Raw genomic sequence first — 26,709 nt, 5'->3', positions numbered from 1 at the left:
AAGGATTTAAGGTAGTTTCCCTCCAGGGCCCGACTAATCTTTCTACCCTGTATATCTACCTACAAACCACTTATAGCGCTATGGCTACGACTGCTACGAGCTATCTGGAGGCCGATTCTAACTTTATAATCTGGTTATGAAACGGATAAAATGGATATGATATTTCAACAGTTGTCAACAGTATTAATATTAGCGTTTCATAACAAGATTAAGAATTTGGAATCACCGTCCGGATCTGATCTCAGTGACCCAAAGCTGAGTTGAGAGAGTAAATTTCAGAAACCGTAAGGTACAAAGTTAACGAACAGTCGGTACCCCTTAATACCTTCTACTTCCAAAAGTCGTGGATTATAATTCTGACTCTGACTGGTACCAATACCAATGATGATAAGTCTAGGTACCTGATTTGAAAAAACTGATTTTTAAGAGTAATTAATGGTTCTTGGAAGTACCTATGCTGTCTACTTTCTTAGATAAAGATTTTAATTTAGGTACCTATATTGTAAAAAAATTAAACCATTCCATGTTTGATAGTGATCAAATCATTAGGCGGCAAACGCCTAACAATTGCATTACCCATTTCGTTTTTAGTGGTTATGCAATTGATGGATCACAGATACGTTGTAAATACAGATTAGTACTCTGATAATGTTCGATAATAACCTAATTAATCATATAGGATGTAGGCAGTGTACTTTAATAAAAATACATAGGTACCTATAGTATGAATTATCTCAGGTGATTTTTTCCGGCTCGGACCCATCTGTTAAACAAAAGGTATTGTTTCCTTTATGCAGTGGTTACTGTCACGACAGTTGCTTTTTAAACGACATGGTTGCTTTGGCACGTGCTGTAGCCCGCTCTTAAAAGAAACAAAGGCTTTTGTTTAACGGATTAGCACCCGAACACGAAAAATCATCTGAGATAATTCATACTATAATTAAGTTTGTTTGTGAAGACAGAATCCCAGACGTAGGTACCATTGTGCGAAATGCTTTTATTTTATGCGTCCGAATTAAATAATCAATTTTACTTAAATTCTGAGTTAGTTACTTCCAACTGAAATCGTAAACTCTACTCTGAGTCTTGGTTGATATAGTTTCGTGTTGTAATCCTGTCCCGTCACTCAGCGTACAGTCACAGCAAATGTTGCTATGCGGGCAAGGTGTTCAAAATTACCTTGACACGCTCTTCTTCTCTTGAGTCTCTTGACAATAAAGTCGCGTCAAGATCATTTTGAACACCTGGTCCGCTTAGCAACATCTGCTGCTGACTGTACAACTGCGACAATGTGCCTACAACTAACATGCGTAGTGGATTGACCCGTAATGGAAAAGGTTTCTAACTAGGTACAGTCAACGGTAAAAATATGGGTGTAGACAACTTACTCAAAAATATGTCCCGTAGTTCTTAATTCACTGACATAAGAGTTATGGGACATATTTTTGAAATGATTTGTACACCCATATTTTTACCGTTTGACGTACCAGAAAAATGCATGCTAAAGTGATAGATACCTAACCATAATTACTGGGTTACCATGGTAACAATTCTGAGATGATCTATTCGATTGTCACTTGATAAAAACAATATCAGACCCAAATTGCTATCGCTAAAATATTATAATCTGGAAAACCGTTAATCCGAACGAGCTGCATTGGAATACCGATAAATTAACGTACTTACGTTTAGAATGGTTATTCATTGAAGCAATATCGAGCGCTCATTCGTGCAGAGAACACCGTTTTGAGTTTATTCCATTTTCGAATTTTGAAACTCGAATTTGTAACGATGCCTTGCGGAGGTTGCGGTGATAGTGAGTGTTTGTTAATTATTGTTGAATTTAACATATCGCTGGCCCAATATTACCTACAGGGGTCTATGTAACATTTTCAAGATAGTTGAAATTCGACTTATATTATGACAATGTTCAAATTTCAGTTCGATAAAAGTGAAACATAGAACCCTGCAATAATGGGCCAGCGATATGTAGATTATAGATTTGATATTGATACACTGTTATTTTCTAGTTTGAATTTTGCATTGGGCAATATAAGAGCCAACCGGGGTGGTCATTTCTCCATACAAACGTACTCGACTGTTTCCTCCGTGTGGGTTTTGATGCTAGAGCAATGATTTTTTCAACACACATTAATATTGTCAATATTTATGTCGGACCGTTTTGCTTTTTTGATATTTTTGTTTTTTAAGGCGCTAGAACCCTTCAAAAATTGCCAAAATGGCCTAATTGACTTTGCCACAATGAGAGGCGTAGTATTCAAAACTGATATCAATTAGCCAAAACAGCAAAACGGTCCGACACAGATAATTTCATAATCAAAAGATTTCCAAGTTTGGTTAGGATTGGTTAAGTTTTGGAGGAGGAAACAATCGAGTACGAAACCTCGATTTTTGAGATTTTTACGCAGGATTTTTCGTCTTATCCTTATCGCACTAGTTTTAGCAGCCACTACTGTTAGCGAGACGGGTATATTTACCTAAAATATTTAAAACTCAGCTCCTGTTTTGTCTTAATGACTCAACACAAGATCATAGAGTCGCGTAAATATTTCTGTTCCCCTTTTAACTCTAGCTATAACAATTTTGACTTAGATAAAGCAGCGTTTGGATCGACCCAATGTGGCATAACATCTTTTCAGGAATTTAGTAAGGTTATCCTGTAGATAGGTTAGGTTTGTTTTATCGCAATCGTAAAAAGTTACGAGTTTCTGAGAAAAACACATTATGACATAAAACTTTTTGGGAAACGTTATATAAGAGAGACCTTTAGTAGGATGATGCAGTGCAGTGCAACTGACTCTATTAAGTAGTCTTAGTATATTATCAAGACGTTAAAAAACATGCTCTGATATTTTTGATCACCTTGGCCGCTCTGATATAACTGATGGCGACTGTAGGTGCAGGAGCATTCCATGAAATTGTCTACCGTTACAAACACGTTTTTTTCTGAAGATTTGCAGGTACTTAAGTATAACTAAGAGTTTCCTTTTCTATGACAAATGGTCAAAAATGTGCACAGAAAAATTATATGCTTTTTAATGCCGAAAAAAAAGTCGCAACACATGAAATAAAATGCGTTTGTACGGGACAGCCCGTAGAATGTTCCTGCAGTGATATACCTATATGATGAAATTGATGAACAAGTAGGTAATAACTTCTAGGTATAAGGTTCTCCGTAGGTATTCGTAATTCAAGTGTGTATTGCACATACTCTCGAGATTGTTTCTACAATGGCTTGTTATACAATTCCATGTATCTGGAACCAGCGTTGTTTAGTTTGAAATGTTTGATTTCACGGCCTTATCGCATATTACGCCGTGTACAGTCACCTGCAACAATATGTTACTCTTTGAAGGCCGCAAAAATATGAGACGCTTATAGGCACTGGTCCCACCGCGAGCTAGTAAGCTATGAGCTATCGGCTATAAACACGAACAAAAGATAAGCACTCCCGTGTAAATATAAGAGACACGGCGATATTTATAGCTCACCGCTGGGCGAGTAACTATAAATATCGCCGTGTCTCTTTTATTTACACGGGAGTGCTTATCTTTTGTTCGTGTTTATAGCCGATAGCTCATAGCTTACTAGCTCGCGGTGGGACCAGTGCCTTATGCTCTACAAATAATCATAGGTTTATTGACCAAGCGAAAGCGAAGGTCTCCGTTTTAGATTGAGCAAAGGTGCTTGGTATAACCGGATGTTCTCTTCTACAGATCGCATTTCTTAACTGATTCTTGTGACATTTTGTGAGGAGGTATAATTTGTTTTGGGGTTAGCGTGCACTGCACTTCACAGCTCGCAGAGCCACTGGTACCTAGGTAACTGGATACGGTCTAGAAAAAAAAGTAAGATTCTTTAAACAACCGAGAAGGTGAAAACTAATGTGATTTAAATAGTTATTGTAGTTGGAAGTGACATGGACAACCATAACTAACTAAGTACTACACTACATCGACGGATGTACATACTTTTATTTTTATTGTACACCCAGCTGCAAAATTTCATATTTATAATTGAATTCCATCATAATGTGACCATGCAACATTGAAGCTCGCTGTGCCATCACCCACACTGTGAACTGTACATCGGTGGACATTATGCCTTTTGTAATAAGGTCCACCTCCACCGATGTATCTACGGTTAAGTAGGAGTGTTGTTGTTTGTACGAGTACCTACGAGTCCTGTGACGAATTATTACTTATTACACAGCTACATTGGAATAAATTGCGTAATTGCTTCTAGCTTATTGTTCGCTCTTCTAAATTGATATCATGATCAAAGATCATTTTGGCGAATAGCATTACTTACATATTCTCCTAAGGCCATACAAGTGAAAAATGCAAAATTTGCCACAGAAATTTGAACCTACAAAGTAGAAAATAGAGTCGATTTTGCGCTGTTCTAAAACTGAACGAAACAATGCAAAAGCAACTCTGTTCCAATCATATATGATTTAAATTTCATTGTACTGAATAAGTACTATAGATAGGACCTTGGGCCTTAGGAGGATAATATGAAGGCTGATACGCGTGCGTCGTTAATACTAATAACCTAGAATTAGACTTGTAGTTATTGAGCTTCAACTAGTTCAACTGCATCTGAAATTACCTATTTTAATGACTGAAACTGCGTTCAGTGTAATTTTTGTAAGTAGGTATAGGTATCATCAGTTGGAAATTACCTATTTCCCGGCCGTTACAGTAAATGTACAGTCGACGTCAAAGATATGTTTACATTTTTCGCCTTATTACAAAAGGGGTAAGGTGCAAAAGTGTAGATATCTTTGACGTTGACTGTACTGAACTCAGGTAATTATTGTCCACATCAATATCTGTGGTTCAAATTGATTTTAAATAAATGTTTTATTTATATGATATTGACCTAAGATTACCCTGCTAATGCTGTTAAGGTTGACACGCTACAACGGTCCGGGCCCGGGCCGGGGCGCCCGACACTTCAGTTTTCTATAGAAAGCATTACGTGATCACCGATCTCCTGTCAATCCGTGTCATAGAAAAAGTGTCGGGCGCTCGGCCCGGTCCGGGATCGTTCTAGCATGAGTCATCCTTCATTTTCGAAAGAAGAATAAAGATAATTTTAAGTATAAAATAATTTGGCCAAGCCCGAGATAGCTCGAGGCATTTAGTGTTCCGTACGGCTACCATCAGTTTGGCATTGACATAAACGATATCGTGAACGTAATTTACTTCCTATAGGTATATCTCTTTCGCACTAATATGTCAGTACGAGCGAGATGCATAGAATAGTTATTTGTTTTACAAGGGGGCAAAGTTGTTGCTTAACCGCTCGTGCTAATATTGATACCCGAGCAAGCGAAAGATTCCAAAATTGAACCACGAGCGTAGCGAGTGGTTCGATAAATGGAATCTTGAGCGTTGCGAGGGTTTCAAAGCACGAGGGTTAAACAAAATTTGCCCCCGAGTGAAACACAAAATTTATCACCACACCAACCCGAAGCAAATATTAAATGTGAAATATCAAACAAACTCAAACCAAATCAAATCCAAATGAATGTCATTAAATATGTATCATCCAAAATCATCATTTAAAAGTCAATTCTACCAGCAAACATAAGAAAACAACTCAAAATTTGCATTTGATTACTTTGCCTCACATGTGGATAAAATGCAACTTTGCTATTCGTTTATGAAGTGCAAAGTAATTCTTTCCGAGCAGGTATGGTGAAAAGTAAATTACGTTTACGCCCACGGTAGCGTTTATGTCAATGCCAAACTGATGGTAGCCGTACCGCTCGCATCGTTACATTTTACAGCGGTTGTTTGCCTGTTTTTAGAACACCGTATTCAACTACACACACAGAACAATAGTACAAAGTGTCTAAGTGCGAAGGCCGAAGGCCGAGCTTTAGCAAAATGTCATCGCTTTAGCACAGAGCAATAGTACAAGTGTCTAAATGTGAAGGCCAAAGGCCGACCTCCGCGTAGCCCGAAGGCCCGAAGCGTCCAGCGGGCGCAGCATGGTTTCCTTTTTATCTTCTATCACTATGCCCGTCACTTTTGCACTTACATACTCGTTAGAATGTGACAGGCATGGTGACAAGCGATAAAAACGTGACCGTGCTACCAGGCCAGGATGCTTTAACACAGAACAATAGTACAAGTGTCTAAATGCGAAAGCCGAAGGCCGAGCTCCGCGTAGGGCCGAAGGCCCGAAGTGTCCAGGATGTTAGTACTTAAACACAGAACAATAGTATAAGTATCTAAATGCGAAGGCCGAAGCCCGAGCTCCGCGTAGGGCCGAAGGCCCGAAGCGTCCAGGCTGTCAGTTCTGTGTTTAACCACTGACATATCTTGCAGGCTTCGGTCCTTCGGCCCTACGCGGAGCTCGGCCTCCGGCCTTCGCATTTAGACACTTGTATTAATTACCTGTGTTTAGAACTGACCTCCTGGATGCTTCGGGCTTTCGGCCCAATGCGACTTCAGCCTTTGGATCTTGCGACTTAGACACTTGTACTTAAAAAAACTTGGAAAAGTTACGGGAGGCGCGCGTCTGTCGGACGCTTCGGATCTTCGAATCGCTCCTTCGGCCTTTGCATTTAGTTAGATTCTTGTACTATTGCTTTGTGTTTGAATACCGAAGTCGAGCATCTCGCGAATGCTTGATGTATTATAATAATTTAGAGTAAGGCCAAGCGCGCACCACGATTTTTTGTCCTGCGATAATTTTGTCGCAGAAATGCAACGTATGTGTTTATATGTTAGTGCGCGCATATGCGACAAAAAAATCGCAGCGATTTTAAAATTGTGATTTGTCACATTTTTCCGCGATTGTTCGCGACGCGATTGTCGCAAAGTGAATTGCAGCATGCGGAGTTGTATGGCCCCGCGCGTACTATGATAATAAAATCGCACCCCGGCCGGACCTCAGTCGGCATTTCGCTCTCCAGACCCCAACATCTCGGCACCTGCATTCCCAATGGAGTCTCAAAATGAGACGCTAGATGTTGACCATTTAATTATGGAAATAGACGGGGATCACCTTTGTGTTATAAATGCTCAAAGTCATACAGCAATCGCATATTAAAGACACGTTTCATGACAAGCGACTGGTACGAAATCCATGTTGAGAATGAACAAATCGTCGACTTTTTCATCGCAGTGCGCGCAGTGAATTTTCTGCGATATATTACAGCGCGATTCTAAAATCGTGTCACAAAAATTAAAATCGTGCTGCGCGCTTGGCCTATAATACCTTAAATGTATACTCCTACAATTTGAATTTAGAACTCATAATTTTTTTTTTTGATTTTGTTTCTAGTTCTATGCCATATATATAGACTTCAATATTATTTAGAACTGCTAAAAACAAGATCGGCTTCATCATCATCATCATTTCAGCCTATATACGTCCCACTGCTGAGCACAGGCCTCCTCTCATGCGCGAGAGGGCTTGGGCTATAGCCCCCACGCTAGCCCAAAGCGGATTGGGGACTTCACATACACCATTGAATTTCTTCGCAGATGTATGCAGGTTTCCTCACGATGTTTTCCTTCACCGAAAAGCTAGTGGTAAATATCAAATGATATTTCGTACATAAGTTCCGAAAAACTCATTGGTACGAGCCAGGATTTGAACCCGCGACCTCCGGATTGAAAGTCAGATGTCATATCCCCTCAGCCACCACTGCTTAAGATCGGCTTACTTTATATATTTCGTAAATTTTACCTTTGTTTCTAAAAACTGTGATATTTAACTGTCATATACTATTTAATGTCTTCCAAAATTATTTTCTCGTAACAGGACTGAGGGGCTACCGCGAAAACCGAAATTCGCAATTTGCGGGGATCTTTCTCTTTTACTCCAATGAAGGCGTAATTAGAGTGACAGAGAAAAATGCTCGCAATTTGCGAACTTCTATTTTCGCGGTTATAGCCCTGAATCTTGTTGCTCACCGATCCGTTCAAAAATATACATAAGTACTGAATATAATTAATAGATATTATAATTATACAATTAATACAGAAATGTAATGGTACTTAATGAAAAGGAATATTGTGTATATTGTTTCGACGAATCAATAGATAGATACTCTCAATAAAATCTATACATGAGGCCAAAGCTGTTCATAAATATTATAATGACTTTAATATCTCTATACGCCTTACTAACTCTATGTGTCCTATTGTGGAAAAAAAAACACAACGACAGTCAAGAACGGAATTCTTAATTTGAATTTTACAGATTTTTGAGATGAGAGAGAGAGAGATAGTCCATTGGTTGGAAAGCCCGTTCGAAATTTAAACTTATTTGCAATATAATAAGGTCGTATTTTGTAGATCTCTCTCATACTTATAGTAGGCTATTGAGATAAAATTAAATATCCCACAAAAATATTAAGCAAGCAGAATTAAACTTTGTGTCACAGACATAAGTTATAAATTTCAATGCCAAAGTTTTAACTAAGGATGTTTCTCGCCTAATATGAATTGACCAGTGTAAGCATCAGTTAGCTAGCCCTAAGCAACCAAAGGTCAAGCTGCAGTTGAAAAACTAATAAAGATAAAGTTAAGCTGATAATTTTCCCGCCGTCTCCATGCTTCTTTAAGTTGGATATTGACTGGTCAGCTGCCTGTTAGCTATAGTTTTCGCGAAAATCGCCAGGACAGAGGTGAAAATTTTTGTATGAAAACTTGCAACTTTAAATGCATTTTTTGACGAAACTATTGCAGTCTAAAATGAAGTCAAAATCAGTCCATCGACTTAATTTTTTGCAAGCTTTCTAATGGTACCCCACACGATTCTTACAAATGAAAAAAGTTTCAGCCTACCCCTCTCAACCCCCTAAATTTCCCCCTTTAATAAGAAATAAGCAGTTTTGACTTATTTACAATATGAGTGGTGGTAATTGCTATAACTGTTCCAAATTTTAGGTATATATGTCAAACGGTCTCTGAGAAAAACGTATTTAACTGATTTGCAAGACCGAAGTGATCCCATAAGTGTTCCGTAAACAAAGTTTTGTACGGAACACTAAAAATATTTGTGCCTGTGATAGCGGTCCTAGCAAATCCGATTTCGTGTTTTGAAGCTAAGTATATAAACCGTAGTAAGAGCATTCCGCGGGCAGTCCCGGACAAACGCATTCTATTTCCTGTGTTGCGATCATTTGCCATAGAAAAGGAAACCTGCAAATCTTCAGTAAATTCGCGTTTGTAAGGGACAAACGGTAGACAATTTCATGGAATGCCCCAGTAAGGTTATAGTTTTCAGACTCGAAGTAGTAGGGGGTATATGGAGGGTAGGATCTCTAAATGTAATCTTGATCAATTTACTACTTTCTAAATTATCATAAACAATCGGCGCGATTCGGGAAATGAATTAGAGATGCACTAGATGTGAAATAGTAAAGATATGTGACGTTCCGCAGCAAAAGGTACCTTATGGCGGTTGCCGCTTACGCTATTATGTAACGCCGCTCCAATATTTTGCGGCCGCCATAAGGTACCTTTTTCCATGGAACGTCACATATCTTTACCATTTCATATCTAATGCATCTCTAATTCATTTCCCGAATCGGGCCGAATGCATTGTTTAACGGTCAACAGCTTCACAGTACAATATTACCCGTTTCCAGATTGCAAGTGCAGCACGAACCAGTGCGGCTCGTCGTGCAAATGCGACTCGAGCTGCAGCTGCGCGTGCAAGCGCCCGGCAACCGAGGCTACCACGCCTAAGAAGTAGATCGACGATTGGCCACGACGTACCTTACCCACGTACCATCACCCACGTACCATTGCTCAGACTGTTAACTGTCCATACCTTATGCCTTTTGTCATAAGGACACTTACTCGTATGACAAAAGGCATAAGAAGGACAGTTAATGGCTCCTCTACACGATGGGCCAGCGCCGGCCACTCCAAGGGACGCATCCATGCGGTAGAATGAGATACCAATATCACTTGCTCCCTTTAACGCATAAATGCGTCCCTTGAAGTGGTCAGCGCTGGCCCATCGTGTAGAGGAGCTATTACCCACGTAGCATCGCCCACACTGCTAACTGTCCATCGGTGGACCTTATGCCTTTTGTCATAAGGACACTTACTCGTATGACAAAAGGCATAAGAAGGACACTGCTGCTGCTGTTTGTACTGCTCCAGCGGTATCTGGGTGGCCCAGACGGACGTATTCCACCCAGAGGGCCTACCGCAACCACGTTTGAGGTGTTGCCTCTCTGCCCCACTTGTAAATTCGTACGTAAGTGTGACAGGGAGGCAATACGTCGAACGTGGTTCGCGGTAGGCTCTCAGGTGCTCCATCTACGCTCTTCTCACCGCTCGATCGTCGCCCACCGTTTTAATCAGATGTAAATGAAGGATGACTCACGCTAGACCGGCCCGTGCCCGGGCCGAGGCGACCGATATGTCATTTTCTATGACGGCTAATCGGTGATCACGTGGCGGTGTGGAGGAAAACGAAGCGCCGGAAGCTCCTGCTTGGCCCAGGCCCGGTCTAGCGTGAGTCTACCTTATGAGTACCGTATGAGGTGAGTGTGACTTTGACGAAGGTACCTATTCTTTAATGGCTCCTCTACACGATGGACCAACGCCGGCCACTCCAAGGGACGCATTTATGCGTTAGAGGGAGCAAGTGATATTGCTATCTCATTCTACCGCATGGCTGCGTCCCTTGTGGAGTGACCGGCGTTGGCCCATCGTGTAGAGGAGCCATTAAAGAATAGGTACCTTCGTCAAAGTCACACACATGAGACAGTTAGGTACTTTTCCTTCCACTATTACGCGGGGTGACAGCTGACGTCCACGAGACCCCACGATATATCTCCCTTGACTACGTTATGATTTGTCGACTGAGGTGAACTTAAAGATTGGCTAGGGAAGTATTTCTGCTGTCAACACATTGGCAATTGGATAACCCCAAAAAAACAACCATCTTCTTTATAACGCCGTGGCCTTTATGTTATATTTCATTTTGTCAATAAAATATTATGTATATCTATTTGATGCCATATTTGTATATAAAATAAAAAAAACAACATTAAATGTTATTTTTTAGAAAAAAAATGTTTACACAATAATGGTGTTTATCTAATTATCTATCCATTCTATAATGATTTAGGCATAATAAGTGAATAAATATTACAAGCTATAAATGTTTCATCATTTGTGTTTTTTTTTCAACCCCCAACGGAAAAAGACGGAAGATTATGTATTAGTATGTATTTATTTTCATATACTTAGGTACACATGTTTTTACTTATAGTGGATACCAAATGCTAGAACGTGGGGAAAATACCTAAGAACAAAAACGAACAGTTCTTTGAAAAGGATCATTAAGTAATAATTACCAAGTGTCGCAAATACTTGTACGCATTCTTGAAACCGAATTATGTATTTGCAGCACTTGCAATTGAAACTCTCGGTCCTTGGTCGTCAGACACCAAAAAACTAGTAAAAGAAATTTCTACCAAACTACCTAGTCTGGGTGTCTGGCGACATACGAGCTGCCCCTTTTTTGCACAAAAACTCAGTTTCACTGTGCAGAGCGGCCAGCGTCCTGGGAACAATGTCTCAGGCTAATTTAGGGCTAGATTTATGATTTATTTATCTTGTTATTCTAGCTATAAGTTTTTCAAAAAAATAAAGTAATCAGAGCCGCCAGACAGTCCTTAACAAAGAAAGTTGAAATACAATCGGGACCAAATGACGTATGAGGTTTAAGTTTGCGGATCGCTTGACGCAACTCAGCAGTGAGGTGTTTAATAAATACTGGAGCATCTTCATTTCCATCTGTAGGTTTTTCCACAATTTTGCTATCAAGTTGCGGAACGACGGAAACGAAATAAATATTCGAGTAACAGATTGTTCCCATAAAATTACTTCATGCAAGTACCTGAAAGTAAAAGAAATAGGAATTAATAAATTAGAAGTAAGTATGTACATATTTCCAATTCCAGTAACCTAGGCCACCCTAGGCACTGTCATTCAAGAAGGTAATACTTTTAAGACATTTTTAAGTAAGTAGTTAATAGGGCAGAATGGCGCTCTCTTGTGTCAGAGGCCAAGATCCTCTTTGGGTCACTGAGCCAGTGATGTATGTATGTATATATACTATATATGTAAGTAAGTAGTATAAGTAAGTAGTTCCTTTTTCCGAAAATAGTTTAACAAAGAAAACATTCATTTTTATTTTTCTCGTCGTATAATAATGAAGATAATAGGCAACAAATGTCTTTAAATTAAAGCAAAAATGGAAAAATACTCCGCTTCGGGCAAGATCCGAACTCGAACCATTTCGGAAGAGCGGTCTATACCCGAACAATCTACCTACCGATCTAAGTACGAGTAATGTACAGCGTAAGAAACAAAACAACAACAAAAAAACAATGAATTTTAAGGATTTTTAGGATTTTATTGAGTATAGAGAAAAGCGGGTCAAAGTAGACTACAATTAATTAAACGCTAATTAACGTACTGTCAACGTGAATGCAATGACAATCACATCCTGGGACGCAATGATGCTGTCCAAACTCGACCGCCTCGTCTGAAATCAACAACAACTATTACTACTAGTACAGTCCTAGTACTATTTTGTTAAGTACCTAGGTAAGTATTAAAATATTATGTGTTAACAAAATCGACAGTTTTTTTATGGACAGCTTAAATGGAGGCCTATAACTTAGTGGTTTAAAAAAAGTTGTAAGTAGGCAGGAGCAATTAAACATTTATTTTCATTTCAACATTTTGTACCTACCTTAAGTACCTATAGGTATAAGGTAAACGTCCTAGTATTTGACAGCCCGTGTAAGGGTTGACCGCCCATTTTTGTCATTCTGTTGTTGTTTGGAATTAAGAAGACGGCAACTGTCCATCTCTGGGACATTTCCGTTACTATAACGATGTTAAATAAAATAAATAAATACGTACGGTCCGTTGTTAACAATAACATATTCGCTATATTTAGATGAATTTAGTAATAACAAATAAACTAATAACGCCTTGGCATCCAACAACTAACTGCTCCAATACGCCCTGTTGCACATTTATTCAAACTTTGACGTTGACTTACAAGAAATTGAATATAAAAAGCAGTCGAGCCAAACCATTATGGACTTTACAGCAAGGAGTTAAGGAGCTAAGATGACGCAAACAACATTATGATTATGACGGGACAACAGTGCTTGCAGTTAAGAAGAAAAACGCACCTTGGTTTTTTTGCTGCATTTTAACTGACGTCATCGCTAACTAGGCGTGACGGACCATTTGATTTGTTTGTAAACAATGTAGCAAATTAAGTAATTAGGTAATTACAATTACCCAAATGGGGAAGTTTTAAGGTTTAGGTATATATTATTAACTTATTTTAACATTTTTACCATTCTTCATACGGGCAAATACATATGGCATACATATATGGGCGAGGAAATACTCACTCTTCTTAAAAATACATGGCCTTATCTAAATTCCTAGGTACTTATTAGAAACGTTATAATAGGGGTTTAGGATTTAGGTACCTATATGAACCTAAAGGTATCAAGCATCTAGCCCATAAGCGGACAAAAAAACAAAAAACATTCCCAACGATTTCAACATATTAATAGTTTCACAGTGCGGATATTAAATACTTATCTATTTTGTGTTGATTAGTATCGAATTGTAAAGTTACAAGACTCACCAGATACGTTGTGTCTCACAAACTCGCGATGCTTAAAAGGAAATTCAAGATTCATGAAAGGCTTTTCACACCAGAAGAAGCAGTAATGCCAATGGTATGGTAGTAATGTAATCTATGCCCCAAAAAATATCGGTTCTGCGATGTCCGTATACACTTGGTCACTGCGGTTTACTACTGAACGAACCATCTTTGTTTATCCAAGGATACTTCTTACATGGCCTAAAAACTGTCTAAAGCTGACCTTTACGGTCGAACGGTTTCTGGTAAACTACTTATCGTATAAAAGCAATAAAAATGTAATGCAAACGTATACCTTACATTCTTCATCTGTAAATTCAATTTTCAACGTCATTTTTTTTTGAGATGCCGCTATTCGGCCTAGGAGGGCAGTACCAAACTCCACGATATATCTCCCTTGACTACGTTATGAGTTGTCGACTGAGATGAACTTAAAGATTGGCTAGGGAAGTATTTCTGCTGTCAACACATTGGCAATTGGATAACCCCAAAAAAACAACCATCTTCTTTATAACGCCGTGGCCTTTATGTTATCTTTCATTTTGTCAATAAAATATTACTTATGTATATCTATTTGATGCCATATTTGTATTTAAAATAAAAAAACAACATTTTTGGAAAAAAAATGTTTACACAATAATGTGTTTATCTAATTATCTATCCATTCTATATAATTATTTAGGCATAATATGTAAATAAATATTACAAGCTATAAATGTTTCATCATTTGTGTTTTTTTTTCAACCCCCAACGGAAAAAGACGGAAGATTATGTATTAGTATGTATTTATTTTCATATACTTAGGTACACATGTTTTTACTTATAGTGGAGACCAAATGCTAGAACATGGGGAAAATACCTAAGAACAAAAACGAACAGTTCTTTGAAAAGGATCATTAAGTAATTACCAAGTGTCGCAAATGCGCATTCTTGAAACCGAATTATGTATTTGCGGCACTTGCAATTGAAACTCTCGGTCCTTGGTCGTCAGACACCAAAAAACTAGTAAAAGAAATTTCTACCAAACTAGTCTGGGTGCTGGCGATCTACGAGCTGCCCCTTTTTTTGCACAAAAACTCAGTTTCACTATGCAGAGGGGGAACGCGGCCAGCGTCCTGGGAACAATGTCTCAGGCTAATTTATTGCTAGATTTATGATTTATTTATCTTGTTATTCTAGCTGTAAGTTTTTCAAAAAAATAAAGTAATCAGAGCCGCCAGACAGTCCTTAACAAAGAAAGTTGAAATACTATCGGGACTAAATGACGTATGAGGTTTAAGTTTGCGGATCGCTTGACGCAACTTAGCAGTGAGGTGTTTAATAAATACTGGAGCATCTTCATTTCCATCTGTAGGTTTTTCCACAATTTTGCTATCAAGTTGCGGAACGACGGAAACGAAATAAATATTCGAGTAACAGATTGTTCCCATAAAATTACTTCATGCAAGTACCTGAAAATAAAAGAAATAGGAATTAATAAATTAGAAGTAAGTATGTACATATTTCCAATTCCAGTAACCTAGGCCACCCTAGGCACTGTTATTTAAGTAGGTATTACTTTTAAGACATTTTTAAGTACCTAAGTAGTTTCTTTTTCCGAGAATAATTTAACAAAGAAAACATTCATTTTAATTTTTCTCGTCGTATAATAAGGAAGATAATAGGCAACAAATGTCTTTAAATTAAAGCAAAAATGGAAAAATTCTCCGCTTCGGGCAAGATCCGAACTCGAACCCTTTCCGAAGAGCGGTCCGAACCCAAACGAGCTACGTGCTACCGATCTAGGTATCATTTTAGTTTTTTAGAATTTCATCCTGTAAGTATAGGAATAGCGGGTCAAAGTAGACTGCAATTAATTAAACTGTAATTAACTTACTGTCAACGTGAATGCAATGACAATCACATCCTGGGACGCAATGATGCTGTCCAAACTCGACCGCCTAAGCGGACAAAAAAACAAAAAACATTCCCAACGATTTCAACATATTAATAGTTTCACAGTGCGGATATTAAATACTTATCTATTTTGTGTTGATTAGTATCGAATTGTAAAGTTACAAGACTCACCAGATACGTTGTGTCTCACAAACTCGCGATGCTTAAAAGGAAATTCAAGATTCATGAAAGGCTTTTCACACCAGAAGAAGCAGTAATGCCAATGGTATGGTAGTAATGTAATCTATGCCCCAAAAAATATCGGTTCTGCGATGTCCGTATACACTTGGTCACTGCGGTTTACTACTGAACGAACCATCTTTGTTTATCCAAGGATACTTCTTACATGGCCTAAAAACTGTCTAAAGCTGACCTTTACGGTCGAACGGTTTCTGGTAAACTACTTATCGTATAAAAGCATTTGAGAAGTGTCTTATATCACACCTAAAGTTACTTCAGCTTCAGTTGGTCGTCCCAAGAGAAATACAAAATGCCTGCCCCCTGCGAACCATGCAAAGGTAAGGGATATGCTGAAATGTTTTTACTTTTACAATTTGAGTTTTCTTTTCTTGCTTAAAGTTAAGCAGGCCACTGACGAGCCTTCCAACAGTCCAAATAGCGTGGCTGCAATCCAAAATCGGCCCGTGAATGTTTAATATTAGGATGCCGTCCATTTGGATGAATCCATTGTAACGGCATCCATTCGGAAGGCTCATCAGTGGCCTGCTTTAGACCGTCCGGTTGATACACGAATAGAATACTTACCTAAAGTGTTATTCTATGGAACTTGCTAACTACGTAAACAAAAGTCACAAGTAAATTTATCAATATACAGTGTGGAAAGATAAGTCGGGCCCTGGAGGGAAACTACCTTAAATCCTTAAGCTGCATTCAAAGATTTCTAAAACTCGCTTGCCTCGCCCGGGACTCGAACCGACTAAAAATTCCAAAAAATAAACATTCGCAATTTTATTCTACTATACTAGTCGATACAGTTAATGTTAATGATAACATTTTTCCAAGAAACATTAGGTCTTACACTCGTCTGTCGCATACAATATCAATAAAATCTAATATTTAGTACTCAAAATTTTTTTAGACAAGCCAAATTGAAGAAGAAGCTCAAATTCTTTAAATGCAGTTTTGTTACTTTTTAAAAATAAAGGAATGTCTCCTTAAGTAAAATGAACTAGCTTAAGGATTTATGGGCGATTCTCAGAGATGACATTCGGTGCCTGACTTCGGTGCCAAAATTTTTTTTTAGCTTATATAATATGCGAGTTTATTTCCTAAAATCTACCCTTAATATAAAAAATATTGGTAGTGGAGGCCTCCATTAGAACCTTATAGTTTTCAAGATATTTGAGATTTAAAAAACACCGAAATCATGTCAGGCACTGAAATCAATTTGCGTCACCGAATTCAATAATGCTTACACCAAAATCACATTTAGGTTTTATATCTCAATTATATAACTATTTTAATCGTATTTTTCAATCCTATTTGTTGATAAGCGATGTAACAAGGCTAATGATCCCGAAACCTTACATAAATTTAATAGATTTTAAAATAACCAAATTACGGCTTGTAAATCACATCTCTAGAAGATATCCCACGCTATATGACTGGCCTCATATAATAGGGTGATGTGTGGTCCTGAAACGAGTTTCAGACATGTCGACATTGTCGACCACAAATTCGCACATTATAATCATTTATTCATTGCATTATTATATCCATGAAGGAGAAGATGTTTGTTTCACGCAATCCGACCGCACACGCATCTAAAAAAAACTTATGTTACCTGCACCCGATAAACAATACATTCTTGAGTGGTGTTCAATGCTCATTCAATATTTAATGTACTTATAAAGCAATGTGATGCAATACGGAAAACAAGTATTTTTTTATAAAAGAGTTTAAAAGCGTGAACTCTGTCAATTTAAAACTATAATATTTGAAGTAGTCGAGTAATGCTTCAAGATCCAATTACCAATTAATTATGATCTCCAGCACCCTCAAACACTTGAGCTAAATTGTAACAAAGTTGTTGACAAAGACATAAGACATTGAGGATCGTTAAAACATTTGCTGTGTTCAATTTGTGTCTATGACTATCCTTTAGAAATATCGATCAGTAGGTACGCTCAGTGCCTTTGAAGCGATCTCGACATTAGAATGCTATTTTATTTTTATATCCTGTCCCTTGGGTTCACCTTGCATAGTACTTACATACACAAGTTATTTTAAAAGAAGTGGGATCTAATTGACTACATTTATTTAACATGGCTGACATGTTTAAAGGTATCGAGGTGTAGGGCCTCCGGTGATACAGAGGACAACGAACATAATTTACTTAATTGGTTGAAAAAGAATATCAAGACAGAGAAAGAAACATTGGGTCTATACGTCTGGTTTAAAAAACTACTCATAGTGAACTAGTGATTTTGTGTACCTACTATGACATAAGACATAATTTACTTACAAACATAATTTTACGTTTGTACAACGTATCTTTCACTTTTTAGACATGATAAATTAGTACAACAAACTAGTTTACAAAGCAGGATTTGAATTCAGTGATCACTTTTTTGATATCGGTGGTCAAAAAATCCACCGAAACCAGGGAAATCAACACCAGCGATATCAAAATTAATCGCTTTTTAGCAATTACAGAAATAGCATGAACGATACAGAGGAGATGTAATAATGGTGGATTTACTTACTTTCGATGACTTCTTAATCACTTACATTTAACGATAATTGCACTAAAACTTTCGGAGTAAATTGCACCACCGATCTCAAAAAAACATAGGACCAAACCCAGCGAAGGACGGAGAAACGTTCAAAAAATCACTTTATTGTACTGTGACTGTACCTCTACTTTATTCAACGGTTAAGGCACAACTAAAGCATACTATGTTTGAGACACTGAGTTCCTGGTCTACAACTTTGAAGGAGTACTGACATGTTTTGTAAATTACACCGATATCAGTCACTAGCCCGGGACACATCGTAAATTTGGTTTTATTCAATGTGTTGAGCAAACACATTATTGTGATATAAAGAATATGATAAGCTAACTAATACCCTATGCGTGAATACCCATAATAACTTCGATCTAATGCCCCATCTTGAGTAATAATTTTTTGTTTCATAAAATCTGGGTGCGGGACACGCCCACCGAACATCATTTTTGGCATTTGAATTTCTTTTTCTTGTATTATATAAATAATAAATAAATAATTTGATAGTGTCCCAGACAGAATATAAGCTGAAGATCATGCCTAAATTAATTCAGATTTATTGAACAGTAAATTCAATCAATTACTGCCCCGGACACGTAAAAACGGCCCTCCTGAGGAAATGCGGTAGTTTCCCTCCAGGGCCCGACTTATCTTTCCACACTGTAGAACATTAATATCTAAAAACTTTCGTTAACGGGGTCGCTATGTCACGTCATTCCGAGTTGAGACCCGAACATCTGTAAAATTACATCTTCGTAAATGTTGTTTTATTCATTTTGAACATTTTGTAATGACAACAATATTTCATTTATTTTAGATACGTGTAAGGAGGCAGCTGTCTGCAAGGACGACTGCTCTTGCGAGGACAACTGCTCAGACTGCTCAACTAAACCAGGTACAGTCGCCATCAGATATATCGGAGCGGCCAAGGTGCTCACAAATATCTGAGCACGCCTCTACTGTCAAGGCGTTAGAGTGCTTGTTCAGATATTGTGAACACCTTGGCCGCTCCGATATATCTGATGGCGACTGTACATACTTGCAAATATTTAAATCGATGGTTTATGGGTTATATCTAATTTAATCTAATCAATTAATTAATAGAATTTAAACAAATCTATTTAAAAAAGCTATTAACTTACGTGAACGTCCACGTATGTACCTGTTTTTTCGTACATAATGTTGTTTTTACTCAATAAAGCATTTTTCATTAGGAAAAATAAATTTTTCATAAAAGTTTTCATAAAAATAAAAATAAAAAGTTTATTTTTATTTTTTATGCCAGAAAAGCGACCCAAATGAAGGGTAATAAATGAAAACGTTGACTGATAAAAAAGAACTTTAATTAATGTTTAAGAAGCGTTATTTTTACATGTGGCAAACATTAAAAATCTAACATTCATTATATAACAAACTTAATACAAGTACCTTATAACATAAATTAACTAAAACTAACAAAAAAATTAAAACTAATGTTTTGTTTTGTTTTATTGCAGGTGGATGCTGTTAAGCATGAACTGGACCATGGTGTCATCTGCTTGTCCTTCGCTTTCAGCTGTTCACAGTAATAATATTAGTTAAATGTATAATATTTATTCCTGAAATAAAGTTAGTGGTGCCCATTTAATCCATCGTTTTATTTAATAATCACCAGGTTACCAAAACAGTTGGGAGCATATTGGGAGATATTACTTTAGGATTTAGAGAGAGTTTCATCATCATTACGCTACATCGCTGCAGACTTTTCTTGGTCTAACTCTAGAAAGCTCTTTCATACATATGTGTTTTTGTTACATATTAAAAAGTGTCGCCATCTACTCTAGGCTAGGCGGAAGGTATGGATCCAAAAATCATGTCAGCAACACAGTTTTCTGTTGCGGTGGTAGAACCACACCCAGTGTCGGATTTAGACATTTGCCGCCCGTAGGCTATGCCGATTTTGCCGCCCCTAGCTATCCACCTCGCTTATAGCTTTTTAAAGTACTTTCCAATCAGAGGCGTTTAATTTAATAGTGCAAAGCAACATAGTCATATTAAAACATATAAGGTGACGTCACTATTCTAGATACATATTTATGGGCCGTCTTCGTCACTCAATGACGATGCGATCTCTTTATATTTTCCTGATCTGATCGGCGACCGGTTGTGGGTTTTCGCCATTGAGAATCAAGGTGAGGCATTGGCAGTTAGGCTGGATATAGCTAAGGAGTTCGATCGGGTCTGGCATCGAGTCTGCTTTAGGGACTATGCTATACAAATGGATCGCTAGCTTATTATAATCTTGACATGACATAGGACGGCAAAATAGACAAATAATACTTGTTATTTAAATTTTACAAATAAATAGGGGAGCGGAAAAATTCTGGTCAACCCTATCTAAACAGCAAACAAAATATTTTTTTGACCTAAATTTGCCACCCCCTAAATTCTGCCGCCCTAGGCTTCAGCCTACTCAGCCTAGTGGTAAATCCGGCACTGACCACACCCACACCTCACCTTTCGTCCAGAAGTCCACGGTCGCAATGGTTTCCAGCGGCAGCTGCGATACCATCACGTTACCACGCTCACAAAAATCTGAACGCCCCTCTATTGTGAAGGCGTGTGTGTCCAGATATTTTAGAGGATCCGCTCTTTAGGAGGCCGCTCTGATGGCGCCTATATCTATCAATTCTACATCATCAACAATTTTATACAAACAATTGAAGTTCTTTAACTAATAAATCACTAGTAATAGAAACAGAAAAAGTTTATTTGGTGTCAAAATAAAACTTAACCTAAAAATACATCTTATTCTAATACATACTAATACCAAAATGGATGCCACTCATCAGCATTTGCCGATGGCTGAGATACTTAGCCATGGCGCTGGTTTTCAGGGCAACCAGACAGAAAGACACAATAAAATAAAATTAAAGAACAAAACTAAGCTAACACTGGTTGGTGAGAATAAACTATCAACGGCAATAAACAGTAAATACATACATATTAGTATGCGCTGGTACTGGTAAGGTAACCTGGTAACGTTAACCCCGGGTTAATGAATAGTGCAAGCGGCCCAAAGTTCCTGATAATCACAGTCCAGATACGTACAGTCGACGTCAAAGATATGTTTACATGTTTCGCCTTACAGTGTTCATTTTTTTAGCATTATAGTTCGTTTTTTTCTGCATTAGAAATAAGATAAACAATCTTGATGTGTCTTTTAATTGAAAAACACATTTTAAAAATAAGTTACTGCAAATATGTAACAATTATGAATCTAATACGATCATTTATATTCTTCTGCTTTCATAAGTAGTAGTTATTGATTTTTAAAACGCGTTTTTCCATTAAAAGACATGTCAAGATCGCTTACCTTCTTCCAAGTTCTTTCTAATGCTAAAAAAAACGAACTATAGAAAGAACTTCAAAGAAGGTCAGCGATCTTGGCATGTCTTTTAATTGAAAATCAGTAACTATTACTTGTGAAAGCAGAAGAATATAATTGATCGTATTAGACTCGTAATTGTTAGATATTCGCTGTAACTTATTTTTAAAATGTGTTTTCCAATTAAAAGACACATTGAGATTGTTTACCTTATTTCTTATGCTAAAAAAAAAGAACTATAAACACAGAATAAGTAATAGTACTCTATAAACATATCTTAGACGCCGACTGTACAATAAAATTAAAAACATCTCAAGCTAGCATAAACAATATCATTACCAAAAGATGCCTTTTGACTTCTTTATCATTCGGCATGTAAACAAAAAGCATTTCGCTTCTCCTTGTCTCATCATATCAAAATGGCGGCCAAGGTGCTATGTTGTGTGTTTGTAGCTCTCTTCTGCGTCAGCGCAAGGGCTCATGCGAGCAATTATAGTGTTCCCGAACCAACCATCCAGGTTTTCCAACCGAAAGGCTTCCGGGCTTTCATACCTGGTAAGTCACATACATACATAGTTGTATTTGTGCGTTTTAAATAAAAAATATGATAATAATCTGTACTTAATGGCTTCTTACCTCGGACGTAGAACGGAACACATAATGTAGGTTAAAGCCAGGTCGTTCAGTGACGAATCCAGGTGTTTTTGTATTGGGTTGGTTATTTTGGTTAATCAGTAAATGTTATAACTACCCGAAAATAAATAACCCAAATTGTCAATAAATTAGGACCCTATTTTATCCTTAAGATCCTGACATACATTTCATAATCATATTTTTAATAGATCACACGAAAATGTACAAATTATTTGTTTGCTTGCTTATTTTTAAATAGACAAAAAATGACCATTCCCGGGGCTTTATCTCCGAAACTACTGGGTCTAAAATTTTGAGAAAATACACAAAATAGTTCTTTACCTGTAGATGACAGGAAAACCTATTAGAAATGTGCAGTCAAGCGTGAGTCGGACTTATGTACGGAACCCTAGAAACGCGAGTCCGACTCGCACTTGTCCGGTTTTTTATTTCCAGACGCCACCGATGTGGTTTACTTCCTCATCCAAGGCCAATTGGTCAAGAACGGCGCCTCCACTAAACTAGACTTCCACGGCGGCGAGACCGGGTCTCCCGTCGAGATCAACGGCCAGAAGCTCTGGGTGGTGGACCTCCCCGACGTCCACCTGGAGAAGGGGGACAGGATTGAGTACCTCGCGTTTGTGGCCATCAAGAACGACGGATACATCAGAGACAATCTTGAGTATACAGTTAATGGTGAGTGCCGACATGATTTCTGTACAGTCAACTGTAAAAATATGGGTGTACTAATCATCACAAAAATATGTCCCATAATTCTTATGTCAGTGAATTAAGAACTATGGGACATATCTTTGAGTAAGTTGTCTACACCCATATTTTTGCAGTTGACTGTACAAATAACTTAATACACTAGCTAACCCTAAGAGCAACCTGAGCCCTTTATTTTGCTATTACTAACCCTTATTTCTATAAGGATGACTCACACTAGACCGGGCCTTGCCGGCGTCCGACATGTCATTTTCTATGACAGCTGATCGGTGTACGTGGTACTTTTCCGGCCCGGTCCCGGCCCGGTCTAGCTTGAGTCATCCTATATCCGGGCATCTGACAGTTGTTGTTCAACGGCGGAAGCCCGAGGAAGCAACGCTATGGCAGTTACTGTATGTTACACTATAAATTACATACATTATATAAGTATACCTTAACGTACCTATCAGAAATTAGAAAAATAAATTATTTGCTTAAAACATGCTAAGCTCACAGCTCACAGGTCATATCATATTAACTTTCACATGCTTTGCACCCTATATGTTATTCATGTTTATTTTTCTATGTAAATAAAACATAACATACATGCTACATCATACTCCTACACATCATAGGCACCATTAAGTATAACAATCTATGATCCCAGCCATGCATCATGTTTGTGAGCTGAATTTTAATTCCGATATCAAAAAAATACTTCTTTAGGGTCATATCATAGGTTACAGACAGAGACTCTTATCACGACCTTGCATAAATATAATAACACCGATTTCGTACTTAAATTATGAAGCACTAACCGAAGTAGATTTTAATATGTGACGTTCCACGGTTAAAGGTACCTTATGGCTGTCAGCGCTTACGTCACATAGCACCGCATTAGAATAGAATCGTCGTTAATAATGGCGTAAGCGTCGACCGCCATAAGGTACCCTTACCCGTGGAACGTCACATATGTAGTATTTACGAGATTTCGTGTGATGGTATTGTATGTAGTAAAAAATGCTTAGGTACCTACTATTTCTACAAAATTTTACCTTCGTGTCTTGCTCCCTTGAACCTACGAATTTCGCTTGAGATACTCTTATTATTTGCCCCAGATTTCGCCACATTCACCCCATTACCCGCGCGGCCCGTGTACCCCCAATACCCTGAGGCCGGGAGCACAAACACCGAGGCCTGCGAGCCCTCGGCCACCCGCCTGCAGAAGGGGGGCACCGTGTGCAAGGGCCAAGTCGTGTTCGAGGACAAATTCGACACGCTCAACCGTGACGTGTGGCTGGTTGAACACTATATCCCGACCGATCACCCGGTAAGTATACGTGGGCCATACTGAATGTTTCTGGATTCCGATATATCAGACGACTTATTTTTTCTAATGGCTCCTCTACACGATGGCCCAGCGCCGGCCACTCCAAGGAACGCATTTATGCGTTAGAGGGAGCAAGTAATATTACTATCTCATTCTACCGCATAGCTGCGTCCCTTGGAGTGGCCACTGTGGCCAGCGCTGGCCCATCGTGTAGAGGAGCCATAAGAGGGCAGTCCAGGAATTTTCAGTATGCCCTAAGTATAAAGGGATGGGCGGTCAAACCTTTCATTTCATTTCAACTTCTATTTTAAACATCGTATTATCTTCTTCTCCAATCAAAGAGTGGAGGGGAGTCCACTTGAGTGGAGACCGCGACTCGGCAAACGTAGTGTAGGACGCCCTCCGACCAGGTGGGATGACGATCTGCGAAAGATTGCAGGCAGATGCTGGATGCGGCAAGCTGAAGACAGGGCGCTTTGGCGCTCTTTAGGGGGGCTATGTCCAGCAGTGAACTAATATAGCCTGATGATGATGATGATGATGATGATTATCTTCTTATTTCAGGAGGTTCCCTTCGTGTCGTACCAGGCTTCAGCCGTGTCTGTGCGCAACGGAGAGCTACATATCACCACTTCGGAACAGTTTAACGAAACCGCTTCTTTATATACCAACTTGGTGCTCCCCACTGGGTAAGCATATCTGAGCTTGTCATAACGTACAAAAAACCGTGGACTTCCCGTCTGATCTGTTATGTAACAAAAACAATTATCACCATTCATCAGGCATTCAGGTCGCCTGATGATATGTAACAGCTGAATATGTGCCATGGATTGCAAGAAATTAATTACTTAATACCTATCCTGAATACTGATTAAAACATCATAAAGAAGAAACGAAACGTGGTCTTTCACTAACGAGCTATGGAGAGGGCTATGCTCGGAGTTTCTCTGCGTGATCGAATCAGAAATGAGGAGATCCATAAACGAACGAAAGTCACCGACATAGCCCACCGGATTAGCAAGCTGAAGTGGCAATGGGCAGGCCACACTGCGCGCAGAGAAGATGGCCGATGGGGTCGAAAAGTGCTCGAGTGGAGACCACGGACTAGCAAGCGCAGCGTAGGACGTCCACCGACAAGATGGACGGACGACCTTGTTAAGGCCGCCGGAAGACGCTGGATGCGGGTCGCTTCCAACCGGTACGAATGGAGGTCCACGGGGGAGGCCTATGTTCAGCAGTGGACGTCTTATGGCTGAGATGATGATGATGATGAAAGAAGAAGATAGTTCTTGCCGATAAATGGTGTCCTTAAATTACTACGTTACGATTTTTCAATAATTTTCTACTGCATTTTGTGTGACATTCAACAGCCCAGCTGAACGAATTATAATTTGAAATGATTCAGATGCACATCAGGAAATTCAGATGAGTGCTCAGTGGACCAAGCCGAGCAGAGCGGGCGAGCGGTCCCACCCGTGGTCAGTGGCCGCATCACCAGCAAGTTCGGATTCGCCTTTAAGTACGGCACCGTCAGCGTCAGAGCCAAGTTCCCCAAGGGCGATTGGATTTACCCAGGTATTAGGTTGTTGCATAATATTTTTCCCACTTCTAAATTTTCTTGATATTTTCTGTAGACTCAGGAATATTCTAGAATAAATCTAGTATATATATAGTAGTATGTTCTCGAATCTTTCACGTAGGGTATACAAGCGCGAGTTTATTACTGGGTTACCAACCCCTGGGAATGGGATACTACCAGGGAATGAACCAACAACATCTTCGAGCGATTTACATACGAACACAAATTGGGAACCAGTTCGAGGGAAACGGCAACTATGTACTATTAGTATCGTCTTTAGATGCAAATGTAGATATTTAAGATGGGCGCGCAGATTAAAAATATTTACCGTAAAATGGGGTGAGTTGGGTGAAATTCGACTTTCAAACCTCGATAAAATTTTATTTTTACATGTGAAAACTGAATGGTGTATATAATAAGTGGTTCGGACGTTTGTATTTTATTTTGGGTAGTTCCATTTCATAACTTTGACGATAAAGAGGAAAACCCACCTCACCCCGTAGTGCTTCGTATTTGGGGTGAGAGGGTTTTTCATACAAAGGTGATTTTGGAAGATTATTGGATCGATTTTTTTTTATTATGCGTATTACTATAGCCCCATTTTAAATTGGAATACATTATTTTTTTAGCAGTAGCCTTAAAATCCCTTCTCACCCCCTCTCAAAACTTCTCTCCCCATTCATAACCCAACTCTCCC

General features: G+C 38.6%; 1 protein-coding gene and 2 long non-coding RNA genes across 3 annotated transcripts in view; all 3 read left to right on the top strand.

The window, feature by feature from the left end:
* The first annotated feature begins 1,651 nt into the window (after positions 1 to 1,651).
* Positions 1,652 to 9,681, top strand: LOC134670733 (uncharacterized). Its single transcript, XR_010099121.1, has 2 exons — positions 1,652 to 1,816; positions 9,641 to 9,681. It is a non-coding gene; the product is annotated as an uncharacterized LOC134670733 (long non-coding RNA).
* A 110-nt stretch (positions 9,682 to 9,791) lies between these two features.
* On the top strand, positions 9,792 to 11,180 carry LOC134670734 (uncharacterized). The gene is made up of 2 exons (XR_010099122.1): positions 9,792 to 10,542; positions 10,781 to 11,180. It is a non-coding gene; the product is annotated as an uncharacterized LOC134670734 (long non-coding RNA).
* A 10,982-nt stretch (positions 11,181 to 22,162) lies between these two features.
* The window catches only part of LOC134670730 (beta-1,3-glucan-binding protein-like), a 6,524-nt gene continuing 1,977 nt past the window's right edge, over positions 22,163 to 26,709 (top strand). The window contains exons 1-5 of the mRNA XM_063528540.1: positions 22,163 to 22,317; positions 22,852 to 23,091; positions 24,222 to 24,433; positions 24,998 to 25,122; positions 25,839 to 26,008. Of these exons, the coding sequence (XP_063384610.1) occupies positions 22,182 to 22,317; positions 22,852 to 23,091; positions 24,222 to 24,433; positions 24,998 to 25,122; positions 25,839 to 26,008 (883 nt within the window). The 5' untranslated portion in view covers positions 22,163 to 22,181. The remainder of the gene's footprint in view (positions 22,318 to 22,851; positions 23,092 to 24,221; positions 24,434 to 24,997; positions 25,123 to 25,838; positions 26,009 to 26,709) is intronic.

This window comes from Cydia fagiglandana, chromosome 14 (assembly GCF_963556715.1).
Source record: "Cydia fagiglandana chromosome 14, ilCydFagi1.1, whole genome shotgun sequence".
Classification (NCBI taxonomy): domain Eukaryota; kingdom Metazoa; phylum Arthropoda; class Insecta; order Lepidoptera; family Tortricidae; genus Cydia; species Cydia fagiglandana.
The sequence above is the reverse complement of the archived record's forward strand: the minus strand, read 5'-3'. Positions and strand labels throughout refer to the sequence as shown.